The sequence below is a fragment of the Myotis lucifugus genome, unplaced genomic scaffold (assembly GCF_000147115.1).
Source record: "Myotis lucifugus unplaced genomic scaffold, Myoluc2.0 scaffold_114, whole genome shotgun sequence".
Lineage (NCBI taxonomy): Eukaryota > Metazoa > Chordata > Mammalia > Chiroptera > Vespertilionidae > Myotis > Myotis lucifugus.
In genome coordinates, this window is record NW_005871162.1 from 3657160 (window position 1) to 3676229 (window position 19070).

Here is a 19070-nt window from a genome sequence, read left to right on the forward strand (position 1 = left end):
AAGTGGAGGAGACGGGGAGAGTCCATCTCCCAGGACTGTAAAGTACTGTGTGGTTTTCCTGTTGGTCTGGTACACTCTTTCTTGGAATAATGCTTAAAGAAAGCATTTCAAAATTTCCTTCTAGCATTGCAGGACCATTTGAACTAGAGTATAGCCCCCAGGTGGGTTATTTTGTAGGACAACATTCCTTTGATGTATTTTTAAAAACCTAGTCTCATAATATTGGCCACATAGTAGAACATCTAAAATGACTGAAAAGAATAGAGAAGTTGTAAATCCACCATTTTGAAGCAGTGTGTAAATGTCCATTCATTTGTTTAGTGCTACCCATGTATTGGCAGACAGTTACTAAAGATTTACTGTGTGTCAGGTGCTGGGAATTAAGAAATTACTAAAACACATAGAGCTTGCCTGGTGGTGAAAGACAACTATTTCATCAAGCAAATAGTTATAGCATGAGAAGTGCTATGAATGAAATATGCCCCAGGTATAACTGGGACTCAGAAATGCCTAGTTTAGCCTGGAGTGAAAGGTGAGTTAAGGCTTTCCACAGTTTTTTTCAGCCCAGCCTTGAGAGACTAAGTCACTAGATATGTAGAAGGCAGTAAGGGTGTAGTTACAGTATTCTAGGCTGAGGGAATAGGCATGTACAAAAAAAATAGAGTATTTTGGATGTATACTTTAGGTAGGGAATTAATGAGAGTATAGTGATGTTTGGAATATAGAGTCCTTTGGAAGAGTGAGGAGATAAGATTTGAGAGGTAGTAGGGGCCAGGAGAGAAGGAATCTTTTGCTTTTGTGAAATAAAAACCCATGCACAAGAAACAGAATTATAGTGTGTCTACAGAATTCCAAGAATTCCCAGAATTCTCTGCATCCTTAAGTTCCTACCAGATCTCAGGATTTAATTTGGGCCCTATTTAGTTTGACATCCAGTTCAAGGCAGGCTTGGCAGATTTGAAACAGCAACACACACACACACACACACACACACACACACACACTTTTCCAAGGATGAAAAATACAGTTCAGTAATAATGATAATGGCTGCCATTTTTTTTTTTTTTGAGCATTTAAATTATATCCACTTAACAGACCAAGAAACTTTCCAGGCTCTGGGATGTTAAAGTAAAGCTTGCCTAGGGTTATAGAGCTAGTGAATGGTAGGGATGGAATTGAACCCAGGTTTGTCTGCCTGACACTGCAGCTCATTCTTTTCCCACTCCACCATCCTGCTCTTCACAAGGCTGCAGGTGTGGTTCCTGGGGCAGATGGAATGGGAGCTCAGGAATGTAAAATGACCATTTCAAAGACAGTAAAACTACTGTTTCATCTTTATGTTGAAAGGGCAGCAAGAAGGAATCCCAGTAGCTCTAGTTTAAAGAAGCTCGCTGAATCTAATGGCATCAAGATCTTGGTCAGGAATAGAACCTTCTAATTGTCTTGTTTCTATGGAAAAATCATATTTTTTTAAACAGGTATTTTATTTCAGTTTGCAGTTCTATCTTAAGGACCGAATATTTTGCCAAATGGCAGTGTTCTTTCTATGACATGTATCAGTTACCTCATGAGAGGTTTGATTTGTATGTAGAGTTAAAATTGGGTTTGTAATGATTTGAATACATTATCTACATTGGGCAGATACTTTAATGAATGATGTTGCAGATATTCAGAACGTGAATATGGCCTAAGAATAAAGAAAACCAAAAACATTCTCTTGAAATTTTGGTTGGTGCTGAACTTTTTGTACGGGAACTCTAAAGAAGTCAGCACAGTTTGATTCTTGTATGTATTTACAGTCTCACATTAAGAAAATGAAATTAGATGAGACAGAAAGACATGAAATTCTCAGAAGAATTATCTTTTCCTATCAAATTTCTTTTTGTCCATTTGGCATGCATATTTCCCTTTTCCTGTTTTGTATGGAGCTGAAAATAACATGGTTAGTTTTGCTATAAAGGAAAATGACTCATTTTGTGTTCAGCATTTAGTTTCTCTGAGATTTGTTTATCTTTCAAATGGCACAGTAGTTCAGAATTTTGTTACTTTATGGCACTATATAGGAATTTCTAGCCAGAGACATTTTCCAGGTTAGAGGAAGAAATTATAAATATAATGTCATTTTTTTTTCTATGATAGTTTGCAGAGCATTTCCATAACATGAATTTTGTTAACTTAGTTTTATAGAAATCTTTTAACAGTTTCAACAAACAATTTTAGGGGGGAAAGTAAAAAAAAAATCCCATTTACAAAAATTTATATCATTTTATGAATTTATAACATTTATTTAGAAACTTTTTTTTGTCTTGAATGCATCTTGAGGGTGAATGTCCTATATCATTTATTTAAAGTGAACACATTGTATAAACTGACATTTCTCATCTCCATAAGCATAAAGTATGTATAAATCTTACCTATAATTGTTCAGGAAGCTGACAGATGGATTTTTCCTCTACAAAAGCTGTCACTTGTGTGATTTGGGATCTTTTAAGAATTAAGTCAGATGTTTGCAACTTGACATAGTTTTCTTTGGCTAGGCAAAAAGTGAGAAAACTGAGGCTGTTATTTTAGAAATTTTCAAGTCAAATTTAAAGAAATAAAATGTGGTTAAGACTTATGGCTGAGCAAAGATATATGAGGGATTAATGTACAGGTGGAAATTTGCATTATAAAACTGCATTCGGATTACTCTTCATCAAGGAAGTACCCTTTTCCCTAGGTTGTGAGGAGGAGTAATCCTGTATCTGTGGTCTTAAATCTAGGTGCCTCCAGGGGCTAGGTAGGTAGGAACACTTCTAGTAACCACCAGGAAGTAAAAGCTCAGTTGGATAGAGCATTATTCTGATATGCCAAGGTAGTGGATTCCATCCCCTGTCAAGGGCATAAAGAGGTGGAACAACAAATTGATGTCTCTGTCTCTCCTCCTCTCTCTCCCTCCTCTCCCACCCTTTCATTCTCTAAAAATCAGTAAATGGAAATTTAAAGAAATGTAGCCATTTGTAGGCTGGCAGTTTGTGAATTTCCTTAAGTGTGTCTGTAATGTCCCTGCCTACTTTTAGTAATTGACTGCAGCTTTGCATATAAATCTTAAAGAAGGTCTTTTATATCCTTGCCCCTACTGCCTAGTCTTCAGCTATTGAAAATCACTGGCAAGTAAATGCTAGACACTTAGTGCCTCACGGAAGTTGAATACTGAGGGAGGCAGTATTGACATTTTTAATATGCTTTATGGTACTTTGCTGTGCCCTTTTATATCTAAACAGATTCATGCATGGGTAAATAATTTATTTACAGTGCAAGATAGACCGGTGGATTTTAGTATCACAGTATGAAAAGTTCATTGATCAGGTTTCAGATTCTACTTGGCGACCAACTTTTACAAAACTATCAGTTAGACAACTCAGGCCCACTGGCGTGGCTCAGTGGTTGAGCGTGGACCAGGAGGTCATGGTTTGGTTCTCGGTCAGGGCACATACTGGGGTTTTGGGCTTGGTCCCCATTGGGGCGTGTACAGGAGGCATCTAAGCAATGATTCTCTCTCATCTATGTTTTTCTCTCCCTCTCTCTCTCTCTCTCCATCTCTGAAATCAATAAAAATATATTTAAAAAATACAATAAAAGTTATCACTTACTGGGTTTTGGTATAGTATCAAAGAATACCTATTATTTTAAATTATTTTAAAAGTACATAATAAAGACATTATTTTGATTATCATTTGTGGCTGTTTTAGTAAGCAAGAACAATTTTCCCCCCAATATTATTTTAGTAATTGGTTACTTTAATGGCACTGGCATTTTAGAATCCACTATAGCAGTTCTCAGAGTGTGGTCTGTAGACCCTGGGGACTCCCAAGACCCTTTCAGGGGCTCTGAAGTCAAAACTATCTTCGTAATAATACTGAGACTTATTTGTCTTTTCACTGTTTTGCCATTTGTGCTATTGTTCAAAAGTGATGGTGGAGAAAAGACCAACTTAGTAGCATAAATCTAATTATTGGCACCCAACTGTACTGGAAATTATTATATTCACCTTTTTTTTGTATTTGCAGAGGGGAAAATGTCAGTTTCACTTAAGGGATCCTTGTTGAAGCCATAAGATATTAATTTTATTAAATCTTAACCTTTGAGTATATGTCATTTTAATATTCAGTGTAACATTGGTTCTGTTAAGGAAACGCTTTTGCAGTTGTTTTAGTTGCAAGTTGACTATTTTTTTCATGGAATATAATTTTTATTTGATATATGGTTATTCAGATTCGGGTATTTGACAGACATTTTCTTGAAAATGAATAAAGTGAGCCTGTTACTTCAAGGAAAACAACTGAAGCTATTTGTTGCCAATGATAAAATTGATCTTTCAAGCAAAAATTAGCATTTTGGGAAATTTGTATCCAGCACTGTGAGTTTGACACTGTAAATTGATAGTGACTTGAGCAAATGTGGTTTTGAAGAGCTGTCAGTAAACCAATATTTTTCAAATGACCAATGCATGCTGGCTGTTATAGACTCATGTATGGGCAAAACATTTTTTCAGTTTATTGATAGACTAGAGGCCCGGTGCACAAAAATTTGTGCACTCGGGGGTAGGGGGTCCCTCAGCCCGGCCTGTGCCCTTTCGCAGTCTGGGAACCCTTGGGGGTGACCACTTGCTGGCTTAGGCCTGCTCCCCGGGGGATTGGGCCTAAGATGGCAATCAGACATCCCTCTGGCAGCCCGGCAGCCCTCGGGGGATGTCCACTTGCCAGTGGGGAGCAGACCTAAGCTGCAGTCAGACATCCTTAGCGCTGCTGAGGAGGCGGGAGAGGCTCCCACCACCACTGCTGTCCTGGCAGTCGTCAGCCTGGCTTGTGGCTGAGCAGAGCTCCCCCCTGTGAGAGTGCACTGACCACCAGAGGGCAGCTCCTGCATTGAGCATCTGCCCCCTGGTGGTCAGTGTGTGTCATAGTGACCAGTCATTCCCAGTCTTTCTGCTGTTAGGGTCAGTTTGCATATTACTATATAGGATTGAGGCCTGGTGCACGGGAGGGGACCGGCTGGTTTGCTCTGAAGGGTGTCCAGGATTAGGGTGGGGGTCCCACTGGGGTGCCTGGCCAGCCTGGGTGAGGGGCTGAGGGCTTTTTGCAGCTGGTCACACCCCCTTCAGGATGGGGGTCCCCACTGGTGTGTCTGGCCAGCCTGGATGACGGGCTGATGGCTGTTTGCAGCTGGTCACACCCCCTTCAGGATGGGGGTCCCCACTGGTGTGCCTGGCCAGCCTGGGTGAGGGGCTGAGGGCTTTTTGCAGCTGGTCACACCCCCTTCAGGATGGGGGTCCCCACTGGTGTGTCTGGCCAGCCTGGATGACGGGCTGATGGCTGTTTGCAGCTGGTCACACCCCCTTCAGGGTGGGGGTCCCCACTGGGGTGCCTGGCCAGTGTGGGTGAGGGTCTGAGGGCCATTTTCAGGTTGGCGGGTGACTGAAGCTCCCAGCCTTTTTTTTTTTTTCTTTTTCTTTTTTTCTGGGATTTATTTACCTTCTATAGCTGTCACTGGAGCTGAGAGCCAGCTCCAGCTCTGAGGCCACAGCTGGCTGAAAGCAGATATGTGAGTTTGTTTAGCTTCTATAATCGAAACTCTGTTACCATCACTGGTGCCCTAAGCTCTGAGCCCGTTGCTGGCTGAAAGCAGGTATCTGGAGTTTGTTTAGCTTCTATAATTGCAACATTGTTGCATCCGGAGCTCAGAGCTGGGCTGAGGCAGGCGGGGAACCTTGGCTTCCTCCACCACTGGAGCAAGCAAGCCTCCTGCTCGCTTCAGCTGCGTGGCTGCCGGCCGCCATCTTTGTTGGCAGTTAATTTGCATATCCTGCTGATTAGCCAATGGGAAGGGTAGCGAAGTTACGGTTAATTACCATGTTTCTCTATTTTTAGATAGGATAGGTTTTGGATTCCACATTGCTCCCAGTCTTTAAGAAACTGTCAGTTGTTGAGTTTTGGTGTAAAATCACAGAAGAATATCTACAACGACCTGAAAAGGGTATTAAAATATTCCATCCTTTTGTAACAATTTATCTATATAGGCTAGCTTTTCTTCATATACTACAACCAAAGCGGTGTACTGTGTGGCATATTGAATACAGAAGCCAATCGGAGAATCTGTGTTATATTAAGTCTGATAACTAATAAAGAGGTCTGCAAAAGTGGAAGCAGTCCTCATCACAAATAGTTTTTGGAAAGTAGTTGTTTTTCATAAGGTAGTTTATGTCAAAATGTAACGAATTTGTTATTTTTAAAATACTCAAAATTTTTCTTGGTTTTTACTTTAATCTTACAAATATCAGTGGATGTAGCCCACACAAACACAGGCTTTTTTGGGGGGTCCTCAATTTTTAAGAGTATAAAGTGGTCCTGGGTAAAAAGAAAGGTGTGAGAATCATTAAAGTACATTATGAGGGGTTGGAAACGGAGACTGTTGAGAACATGTAAAGAATATTTGGGGAGGTGGAAAATATGCATCCAAAGATTGATTTACTTTTTTTTTTTTAATGTGTTTTTTATTGTTTTTAGAGAAAGAGGAAGGGAGAGAGAGAGAAAGAGAGAAACATTGGTCGGCTGCCTCCTGCACATCCCTCACTGGGGACTGAGCCATAACCAGGGTATGTGAGCATGTGCCCTAACCCGGGATGGTGCTCAACCTACTGAGCCACACTAGGCAGGGCTTAATTTTTTTTTGAAGAATACCCTCCTGTAGATGATACAAAGAAAGACAATTATGTTCTTTACTTTCTTGAAGCCTAAAATCTTTTGTTTCTGAGTAACCATTTTAGTTCCTGTTTTGGCCATTGCAATAATTTTACTCCTTGCTTCATTGTTAAATTTGGGAGTTTTCTATGGTCAGCTATGACATGAGAAAAATAAAGGACATAATAGGGAGTTTTTAATATAGCTAAACTTAATTTATATTCTAAGATTATAGGCTTCTTACATTTTTGGTATGAAAATGAGGTATGGTAATACTTTTTCTGTGTGTGTGTTGTCAAAATAACTATATTACTTCTCTCATTATCACCCATCCCCACTTCCATTTACTGTTTCATGAAACCCCAAATTTAGATAGAAGCACTACAGAATGGCTTTCAAAAAATGTATCTGAAATTGAATGCTTTGAAGTCAAATTTCAGACATGCAATGAGAGAGTCTTTCATAATCATAGAGATGAAGAGAATCATCCCTAATGTTCTGGTGCTTCTTGCTTGAGCCAGGCGACTCTAATCTTCCCATACTCTTCTCTGCTATCCTCAGCCCTAGGGGTCAAGGTAGCACCTAATATTTAAGTCACAACACAAAGTGGGTGGATAGAGGGAAAGGCTTTATCCCTTTTACACAAAAACAGTCACGTGCAACATGAGGAGACTGAGTTGACTCCCTCCATCTTGAAGCCCAAGACCACCTAATGGAGCTTCCCTGTGAGCATGCCTTTAGGTGGTTTGCCTTTAGCTTGCTCAGGATGGTGTGAAAAGGAATTTGGGGTTGGATGCCCTCTGGACTGGCTTGAGTAAGCTAGCTGATGCCGGCACAGGTATGACCATCTCAGAATGCCCTCTGCAGCTTTGCTGGAAGCACAGGCTTTTCCTCCAGTGACAGTGGCTGGCAGGTGGGCCCAGCAGGTGATAGCTTGAATTTATTGTATCCGTGATAATGTGAACAGGCATGCAGAGAACCAGTTCAGAGGTAGCAGTGTGAATAATATGGTGCAATAGTTGTGTAAAAAAGTGTGAGAGTTAAAGACTTTCTTTCTGCCCGTACTTAGGAAGGTACGTGATGAGATAGTAGAAAAGACCATGTTCTGTGGTTACACATGGATTTGACCCCTGTCTCTACCACCTGTCTGATAACATAGTTGTCCCCTACTCTCCCCTGCACCCCCCCAAGTATGTGTATTTTTATTGCTTCCTGAGTTTTAGGCTTTAAGATTTTGAGGGTTTGCTTTTGGAAGAATGCAATAAATATTCCTACAGTATTTTTTTTTCTACAAGGAAATATCTGCGTACAGATTTTAATGTACTGTATTTGTATTTTGATGATACTGCCTTCTCTGACATGGATGACAAGAGGTGAGCTTTAAGACAATTTCTACAAGAGTCTATGCTTTAGTGGAGGTAACCTTTACTGACTCTTGGCTATTGTTTCTTTGTATAGATTACTACTAAGTCCTTTAAGATAACATTATATGGGTGTGTAAAAGTTTTATTTTATGGATGGATATCTGGAGTGAGGTCACTTTAAAGGCTGCTTGCTAAGATGATTATTGGGTAAATGGTGAGTTATTAAATGTTTTCTCTATGTCAACTGGTCTGCTTATAAGAGTTATATAGGCAACTATCCTAAAAGAAATTTGAATATTCATAGTTTTCTTGCTTATTCTAAAATTTAATTTGAAGTGGAAAGACCTGGGGAGTTAATTTTGTTGAGATCATGATCAGAAACCTATTCTGCCTCTGAAATAGATTGTATACAAGTATTAGTTCTGTTGGAACTGTGTCTAAAGAAGTAGAAGAGCGGGGAAAGACTTGCTAAGTTTCATCCTGTCTTTGCTTGGAGTCTGTGAAGCTAATTCAGATGGAAACACAAATGACTAGAATGTAGACAGTGAAGGTCCAATAGGAGGAGGGAGCTGTAGACTTCTGTAGGCAGAAAACAAGGGCCACCAGGAAAAGTCTAGGGAGGAGGTTGTGTTGAAGTTGGGTCTAAAATAACTAGGAGTGAGACTGGAGGAAATGTACTGGTGGCCGATTATGCCACTTGCTACCATTGAGGCGATTGCTGGTAAACATGAAACATGGGTGGTGTACCTTGTCTTAAAATTACAGGTATATGAAAGCCATCATTTTGTAGAAGGTGGGATGTCAGGAATATCTTTCTCTCCTGTGGGATTGAAGCCTTTTAGGGATCTAGATAAATCTATTTTTTAAATTAGAAATTCAGCTAGAAAAATACATTTGGTTTAGAAGTGTGTGTGTCTGAACATGCAGGTGTGTTATGTGGCAGGGAGGGGGTTAGGCAGAGAATTATAAAATTGAAGAATCTGTACTAAGTGCTATTGCCGGTTGAGTAATATCAGTGAGAAGATGAATTGTCTTTCAAATTGTAATGTTAAATTTTGGGGGAAATGAGATTGAAGTTATAGGGGATTTTAAGGGCAGCACTGAAATGTTAGCTTCTGGCGAGTAGTTATACTTTGCTTTCCTATTTCTCTATAACATCAGTTTGCTGTTCCCTTACCGTGATGCTTAAAAAAAAAATAATTCCAGACTCTGGATCTGTAAAATGTCTCTAAATTTAAAGGAATAACATAGGTATTGAATTGGAATATCGAATAAATCTTTGGTGTAGGAGTACTAAGATTGCCAGAAGCTTATTGCTAACCTACCTATCCATTGTGTGTTACAGCCACCTCACAAAGGCTTTCTTGTATGTCCCTGAATGAGATTAAGCGGAGTTATGTGGTTATTTTGTAATGTTACTCTTTACTCTTAAAATTGTTTTCTGTCACAACCACATGTAAAGATTTATTCTGAAATGGAATTTGCTGAGCTGTAGGATGGTTTTCCTTTTATTTTAAAAATGGGGAAATCTTTTGTTAATGTTACTATGAGAGGAAATACAGTTAATAACTTTAAGCATCCTCAGCTTTTGGGGAAGACCCTTCAAAGTAGACAAGGGCCTAATGATTATGTAGATAGAGTCAGGATTTAGTAAATTTAAACGAATGTGATTTGGTCACAGTGATTCTGTGATTTGCATGTCTGCTGAGGAAATGCAAAAGGGAACAAATACACATACTTTTTTTGCTTGAAGTTTTCTGAGATTCATGTAAATTAATATGTAGGTGGCCAGTTTAGTCATGTTAACTGTCTTGAGATTTGGAAGGATGATGCTTTTATATAAATTTTTGGGATTGAATTTAAGAAAAGTAAAACAATTAATATTTGGGGAAACATTCTAAATTAGAGGCCCGGTGCATGAAATTCGTGCACTCAGGGGTGTGGGAGGGAGGTCCTCAGCCCGGCCTGTGCCCTCTCACAGTCCAGGAGCCCTCGGTGGATGTCCAACTGATGGCTTAGGCCCGCTCCCCATGGGAGAGGTTCCTGCCACCACTGCTGCACTTGCCAGCGGTGAGCCCAGCTCAGTGCTTCTGGCTGAGCAGCATTCCCCCTATGGGAGCGCACTGACCACCAGGGGCAGCTCCTGCGTTGAGCATCTGCCCCCTGGTGGTCAGTGCATGTCACAGCGATCGGTCGTTCTGCTACTAGGTCGATTTGCATATTAGCCTTTTATTATATAGTATAAGTGTCCCAGTAAAATCAATTTGTATATGAACATTTCAGATGGGTAAGATGAAATTGAATATGACAATTCATAAGTGCTATTTCCATAAAACCATTGCTTATATATCCTCCGCTGAAGCATTTGCTTTCATACATTCATAAGAATTTCAGAACTGAAAAGAACCAGAGATGACTATTCATCTTTCCTCACATAGGCGAGGACTTGAGATCTGATGGGTTTAAATGAGCCCAGCTAGTAGTAGATGAATTGGGTGTAATCCCCAGAGTACTTCCTAGCCAGTGGGTATTTCCAATACAGATGGGTGTACATTTCAGTTGTGCTTAGGAGTCTGCTATGATTTTTAAGATTAGAAAACTTAATTGATGGTGGTAACCATTTTCTCTGTCGCCTTAGTATCCTGAAATTTGCTGAGTTCTTGTGTTATTAAATATTTTCTAGCATTTTGATATCCTCAAAGCTAATTTTAGTTTTAGAAATATTATCTACCTGGAATGATATTTGGAACCATGAAAGGAGTGTTAATGCTTAGTTTCAGTTGTTGTCCAGCTTTAAAAAAGCTTTGACAAGTCTCTCCCCGCCTCTCCCCCCTACTGTATACTTGGTGAAAACTCTAGAGATGGTATCGAGCTGAGAAAAAAGATATGGAAATGAATGGGTTTAGTTGTAAGCCAGTCAGTAAGTACTTTCTAAAAGTGTCACTACCATGGTTTGGGGGAAGTACAACCTTTCTTAGGCCTTTCTCATATTCTGGCTCTAGTTGGGTGAAAAGTTTTGTAAATTACTTGCAGTGAATGCGAGCCAAGGCGAGTGAGCTCCTGCCTCTGTTCAGAGTCTTCCAACGGCTGCTATGCTCAGAATGGGAGCCTTGTCGTTTGGAGCCTCCCCGTTTCTCTCCCTGATTTTTCACCAGCCTTCTCAGAGCTCATGAGTTCCACAGAGCATTACTCTTATGGTGTTTTCTCTTGTCTTGGGACATGGAAGTGTGCCTTGTAAATGAGGAAACGCTTGACATTCCAGGATCAGTAAAACACATTTTTTGTTATTGAAAATAAATGTAATACCACACTATAAAAAGGAAAAGGTGTTTTATTGGGGGCCATATCACACATGATCAGATGCTATTCTTTGGGATTGAGAATAGTCACCAGTGAATACTTGCTTTTTGGGAAAGAAATTATGGCATCATTTGAACGTCACTCTTGCTTAGGCATATGATTCGGTATTGGTCAGATATGTACACATTTTAGTGTTTGAACGATGCTGCTCAGCATTGAACAGAGGATAGAACTACCAGGAGAAAGTAACGTTGAGGGACAACTGGCTGCACCTAGATCTCTTACTAAAATAATTAGATGAATTGCCTGTATATTATATGATTTGTGATAGCTTTTTAATCCTAAACTGGCTGTAAGGTTTGATTTATTTATTTTAATTTTTATTTTTTTAAAGAGTATTTTTATTGATATCAGAGAGGAAGGGAGAGGGAGAGAGAGAGATAGAAACATCAATGATGACAGAGAAACATTGATTGGCTGCCTCCTGCACCCCCCACTAGGGATTGAGCCCGCAACCTGGGCATGTGCCGTGACCGGAATAGAATCCGGGACCCTTCATTCCACAGGCCTACGCTCTTAACCGCTGAGCCAAACCGGGAAGGGCTGATTTATTTTTGAGTATGTATTCTATTTTGATCTGTTAGTACAAATGATTGAAATTTGATTTCATGTATTTTTGCCACTTTTTAGAGAGCAAAGTTTATGGAATTCCATATTGACTTACTATCCTAATTTTTTCCCATTCTAAAATTGTCAGTATATTTTTAAGATAATTATTTATGAGACAAAGTTTGGGTAGACCAGGCAGTTGTTTTTTTTTAACTTCATGGAATCAAACTCTTAAAATCTCTACATTTGTTTTCATCTTTATAAAATTACTTCTGTAGCTTGATAAGTATTTAAATGGATATTACAGTATATTCAGAGCTGTTTGAGAGAAGCAGCAATATAATAGATAATATGAATTAATATCTTTTAATGCAGCCCTGAGATTTTTCTAAGAATATTCAGTACTCTTAAAAATGGGAGGTGTTGTCCTTGTTTTATAGATATGGACATTGAGGTTTTAATTTGTACCATTTTTGTGCCATAAAGCCCTTTAAGATGAAATTGAATATGACAGTTAATAACTGCTTAAAGCATAATGATGTGCCCTTAGGCTTATGGGCTTTTTCTGCCTCGTTATATTAAATTCTTAATAGATTTGTGCTTCCCATGTATTTTCATTTCATGATATACATGTACATTATTCAAGAATTTCTTGGCATATATAGGACAGTGTTTAAAAATTGGCTTTCCATTGGACGCTGATTCAAGGACCAGCTCTACTGACACATTTTGTTATATGAACTATAGAAGCCTCAGTTTCCTCATATGTAAAATGGAATTAACAATATTATTATTATTATTGAAATTGCTAATGGGATGGTAAGGGAAGGGAATTGCAAAATTGACTTGTGACTTTTTTGGGTGGTGGATAAAATATAATACAAAAACACTAGAGGCCTGGTGCACGAATTCATGCACGGGTGGGGTCCGGCCGCCTGCCCAAATATGGGGGCCCATCGGGCCGGGCCAGTGGGGGGTAGGGGCCGCGGGCTGTTGGCCATCCTGCTCCACCCCTGATCGGGGTGTCGGGGGCCAATTGGGGGCCGGGCCAGCCAGGGGTGGGGGCCGATCGGGGCCCAGATCAGGCTGGTTGGCTGCCTCAGTGCGTGTCATAGCCACTGGTCTTTCTGGTTGTTCTGGTCATTTCGCCTTTCTGGTCACTGGGCTTTTATATATATAGATTCTTGATATAGCAAACATTATGTGTACTACTGTTAAAAATCACCAAAATAATGGTATAAGTACCTATCAGAATAGAATTATTTTGTTTACAAAGGATCTGTACATGTGGTTTATTCATGTTTTGTTTTGTTTTTAAAGGTTACGGGAAGTTTCAGAGAAACTGAACAAGTATAATTTAAACAGGTAAGAGCTGTAAACTATTTAAAATTTCCTGAAAAGAATGTTTCTTTATTAGGAAAAAGAACTCATATTTAGGAAGCATCTATTAGAAATATTTTAATCTAATTCAACTTCTTGTGAGTTGAGTGCATTTGAATTACAGTTTCTGTTTATGCTGGCTTTTAAAAAATCTGGCATAGCAAGGAACTGGAATTATAATGACTATGAGGATACAACTGTTAATTCTTCAGTTATTGCTTTAAAATATGTAAATATTAGTTTTGAAAACAGTTTTTGCCAGGTCTTTTTTTCTTTGGTTACTTAGATTAAAAAAAAAAAAAAAAAAAAAGGAAACAACCCTACGATGTATTTACTATTTACAAAGTAATTTTACTTATGTACTTTTTTTTATTCACCAGCCATCCCCCTTTGAATGTATTGGAACAGGCTACTATTAAACAGTGTGTGGTGGGACCAAATCATGCTGCCTTTCTTCTTGAGGTAAATTGTTTATTCAAAGATAGAGAAATGAAAATAAACAGTTAAAATACAGCTGTGCATCATCAGGTTTCTTTCTTTTTAACCATGGAAAATATCAGTTTCTTGTAAGAGTTATTTCAGAGATCACCCAGTTCCATTTCCCTATTGTGTAAATTCTCTGGCCCAGATAAAGCTTAAATGATATACTAGAGCTTGAAACTAATTAGTAACATAATAGAGAAGTGCCTGATACCCAGTCATTTCCTTACTCTGATTCTGTTAGATTGAGATATTTTAAATTATTTTTACTGGGTTCTTGATAATGTATGTAAAACACATTTCCCCATCTCAGGTGTTAGCACCTTCTGGAAGTGAGTTTATTTATTGTTTTCTGAATTGACGGTGATAGGTACATGATCAATCTCTTTGTTGAATAAATTCAAATTTTAACTCACATTATTTACTTTGGAAATTTCTTCTATTTTCTTTGCTTTTAGGATGGTAGAGTTTGCAGGATCGGTTTTTCAGTACAGCCAGACAGACTGGAATTGGGTAAACCTGATAATAATGATGGGTAAGATGTCCTTTCTATTTAATACTTAGCTCTTACAAGGTATTATTTTAAACCTGTTTTGATTTTGGTAGCCCTCATGTTTTTAAAAAAAGCATTGCAGAAAATGAGACACTTAAAATAGAGTGCAATGGTTACTGTGTAGTTTGATTTTAATTTTTATGCACTGCAGTGATTTGTAGCTAAAAATACTAGCATTAAAGTAGCAGCAGAGTAGATGATCAAGAATAATGACATGTATTTGGTAGGTTCCAAGTCAAATTTGCTCTTTGATCTAAATAACTTGTTAGATCATGTTTTCTTTTTTTTTTCTTTTTCCTTTGTAATATTTTCAAATGAAGTGACCCAACTTGAAAATGACAGGCTCTTTAAAATTTTGGTCTTTATAAATGATAGCATATAGAAAGAAAAGTTTGCTGGACAATATATGATGAATTTCAATTAACTGCTTCTAAGGAAAGCATGATTGCTTTAAGAAATCTAAAGAATAATTCATCTGTAGTTAAACCTTGAAAATGTTTCAACCAGTAAAGAATTCCAGATTGTTATGGGGCTATAAGTTGTTGTTAGATTTGCCCTTTGATGTGAAGTATACGTTTTTAGTAGGATTAATCAGAGAATACATAGGTTGTGATTGTTCTACCTCTTGTTTTTTCCCTAGGTCAAAGTTGAACAGCAACTCGGGGGCAGGGAGAACCTCAAGGCCCGGTAGGACAAGCGACTCCCCATGGTTTCTCTCAGGTTCCGAGACTCTGGGCAGGCTGGCAGGCAACACCCTGGGGTAAGTTGTGGCTGGATGTTGGCATCCATTGGTCTGGGCCAGTGCTCTGAGTGCTTTCACTGTGCTGTCTCGTCTTCAGTATCATTTAGTGATGGGATGAGGAAACTCTCCTGAACTCTACACAGGAGCTCATTGTAGCTCATGATGAGCCACCATAATAAAAATAACCCACACAGGCTGGTTACAGTTAACCCAGGTTCTTGACCTTTTAAAAATGTAGTGTTCACATGTGTTTATAATGCCATTTATTATGTCAGTTTTATTATTTAAACATTTCAGTGATACCATTTTGGTTTTGTGACTCATTCTTGGGTTAAAAAAACCTAAGATTTTTTTCTTTCTGGTATCCAAATCTTACAGTTCTTTCTGAATTAACTTAGTGAAGTTTGAAATTCATGTAACTAAATCTTAAAGCCTTTAATAAAGTTATTTTTGCCTTTTTTTTTTAAATTGAGGTATAATTGACATAAATTCAGGTGTACAACATAATTCTGTATTTGTACAGGCAAAGTACTTTTGAGATAATTGTGAGTTTGGTTCCAGACCATCACAGTAAAACAAATATTATAATAAAGCGAGTCATATAAATTTTTGTTTTTTCAGTGCATGTGAAAGTAATGCTTACACTATTTTTAGTCTGTTAATTGCAATAGCATTATGTCTGAAAAAATAATTTATGTACCTTAATTAAAAATACTTACTAAAACTGCTTACCATCCTCTGAGCCTTTGTAATCTTTGTGCTGGTGGAAGGTCTTGCCTCGACATTGATGGCTGCTGACTGATCAGGGTGGTGGTTGCTCAATATTGGGGTGGCTGTGCAATTTCTTACAGTAAGACAATAGTGAAGTTTGCCACATTGATTGACTCTTCTTCTCATGAACGATCTCTCTGCAGCATGTGATGCTGCTTGATAGTATTTTACCTACAGTAGAACTTTTTCCGAAATTGGAGTCAATTCTCAAATCTTGCTGCTACTTTATCAACTAAGTTTATGTGAAATTCTCAATTCTTTTCTTATTTTTTCAGTAATTTTCATAGCAACTTCAGGCTCCACTTCTAATTCTGGTTCTCTTGCTATTTCTACCATATCTACGTTTACTTTCTCCAGTGAAGTCTTGAACCCCTCAACCCCTCAATGAGGGTTGGGTTCATCTTCCAAATTTCTGTTAATGTTGCTATTTTGACATTTTCACATAAATCACAGTTGTTCTTATGGCATCTAGGATGATCAATTCTTTCCCAGACCCACTGGAGGAATCATGACAGCAATAGCCTACGAAATGTATTTCTTAAATAATAAGACCTGAAAGTTGAAATTACTCCTTGACCCATGGGCTGCAGAACGGATGTTGCATTAGCAGGCATGAAAACAACATTAATCTTGTACATCTCCATCAGAGCTCTTGGGTGACCACAGGTGCATTGTCAATGAGCAGGAATATTTTGATAGGAATCTTATTTTCTGAGCAGTAGGTCTCAACAGTAGGCTTAAAATATTCAGTAAACCGTGTTGTAAACAGATGTGCTGTTATCCACACTTTGTTGTTCCATTTTAGAGCACAGGCAGAGTAGATTTAACCTGGATGTTAATGGCCCTATGCTTTTGGAATGGGAAATGAACATTTGCTTTGACTTAAAGTCACCAGCTGCATTAGCCTCTAATAAGAGTCAGCTTATCCTTAGAAGCTTTGAAGGCAAGCATTGACTTCTCTATAGCTATGTAAGTACTAGATGGCATCTTCTTTCTATGTAAGTAAGGCTGTTTTGTCTACATTGAAAATCTGTTGTTCAGTGTAGCAACCTTCATTAATTATCTCAAATAACCTGGATAACTTGCAGCTTCTACATCAGCCCTTGCTGCTTCACATCCTCCTCCAGTGGTCCATTTGTTATAATTGACAAACCTTTATGGATACACCATCACCCACAGTCTGTAGCTGACTGTGCATTCTATGGGTTTGGACAAATTTATAATGTAGTTTCCATTATATAGTATCATACAGTGCTCTGCCTATTTTATCCTACCCTCCTCATAACCCTTGGCAACCACTGAACTCTTCAGTTTTCAGGAGGTTGTTGGGAGGATAAATGGTGATTTTTCCAGACTGCTACATAATTGGAATCATACACTTTGTAGCCTTTCCAGATTCGCTTCTTTCACTTAGTAATATGCATTTAAGTTTCTTCCACGTCTTTTTATGTCTTGGGAGCTCATTTCTTTTTTGTCACGATAAAAGTCCATTGTATGGATACACCATGGTTTACTTATCCATTCTCCTGCTGAAGAACATCTTGATTGCCTCCAACTTTTGGCAGTTGTGACATTGTGTGCAGGTTTTTGTGTGGGCATAAGGCTTTAACTCCTTTGGATAGATACCTAGGAACACAATTACTAGATCGTATGTTGAGTATGTTTAATTTTGTAAGAGCCCAGCAAACTGCCACAGTAGCTGTAGCATTTGTTTTCCCACCAACAAAAGGTGAGAGAGTCCCTGTTCCTCCATACCCCACCAGCATTTGGTGGTGTCCGTGTTCTGGATTTGGGTTATTCTAATAGGTGTATAGTGGTATCTCATTGTTTTAATTTGTATCTTCTTGATGACATGATGATGTAGAGCAGTGATGGCGAACCTATGACACGCGTGTCAGAGGTGACACGCGAACTCATTTTTTTGGTTGATTTTTCTTTGTTAAATGGCATTTAAATATATAAAATAAAAATCAAAAATATAAACCTTTGTTTTACTATGGTTGCAAATACCAAAAAATTTCTATATGTGACACAGCACCAGAGTTAAGTTAGGGTTTTTCAAAATGTTGACATGCCGAGCTCAAAAGGTTCCCTATCACTGATGTAGAGCATCTTTTCATATGCTTATTTGCCATCTGTTGGGGAGGTATCTGTTAAGGTCTTTGGCCCATTTCCTAATCGAATTTATTTTTTTCTTACTGTTTTAAGAGTTCTTTGTATATTTTGGGGGTAATTGGTTCTGTATTTTTCTTTTCATCAGAATGGATAATTGAGAATTGATCATTTATTTTACTCATAGGAATGCATAGCAGTCAAAATGTATGGGACTTTTTAAATATATTTAATATATTGGTGTTTTTACTAATTGGCAGGTTTGTGTGCTAAAGATTTCTAGTTGTTGCTGTTATATTGTTTACTCAAATTTATCCTGGGAGATATTTCAAAAAACTAGATATTTTTATTAAACTCATTTCAAACCAGGTTATGTAAGCGTAAGAACTCCAAGTGTATTTGGAGCGGAGAGAGGATTTATTTGTATTCAAGAGTAAATTTAAAACGGAGATATTAGTATCTAAAGTCTCTTTATTCTGTTATTTGTTACTAGAGGCCCAATGAAATTCATGCTCAAGAGTAGGCCTTCCTTCCCCCCGCTGCCCGCACTGGCTTCTCTCTGGCCTGTGGCAGGCACCTGGGACCTGGGCTTCCCTCGCAGCCCCAGCTTCGTCCAGAAGGACCTCTGGTCTAATTAGCATATTATGCTTTTATTATTATAGGTCACTGGACATAATAGGTGATAGGTATAAGCTGCTTAAACTATCATATTCCTTTTGAAATTTTTTTTTTTTAATATATTTTATTGATTTTTTACAGAGAGGAAGGGAGAGAGATAGAGAGTTAGAAACATCGATGAGAGAGAAACATCGACCAGCTGCCTCCTGCACATCTCCTACTGGGGATGTGCTCGCAACCCAGTTACATGCCCTTGACCGGAATCGAACCTGGGACCCTTCAATCCGCAGGCCGACGCTCTATCCACTGAGCCAAACCGGTTTTGGCTCCTTTTGAAATTTAATCTGAGCTAATAATTTCTACAGGATTTGAAATGTAAGACCAAGCCAGGTCAACATAATTGTAAATAGTTGAAGCTGACT

At 38.5% G+C, this 19070-nt stretch overlaps 1 protein-coding gene across 1 annotated transcript in view; it reads left to right on the forward strand.

Annotated features, from left to right (window-relative positions):
• UBR5 (ubiquitin protein ligase E3 component n-recognin 5) overlaps positions 1–19070 on the forward strand; it is a 191283-nt gene that overhangs the window by 91822 nt on the left and 80391 nt on the right. The window contains exons 2-5 of the mRNA XM_023757795.1: positions 13313–13357; positions 13753–13834; positions 14311–14387; positions 15046–15165. Of these exons, the coding sequence (XP_023613563.1) occupies positions 13313–13357; positions 13753–13834; positions 14311–14387; positions 15046–15165 (324 nt within the window). The remainder of the gene's footprint in view (positions 1–13312; positions 13358–13752; positions 13835–14310; positions 14388–15045; positions 15166–19070) is intronic.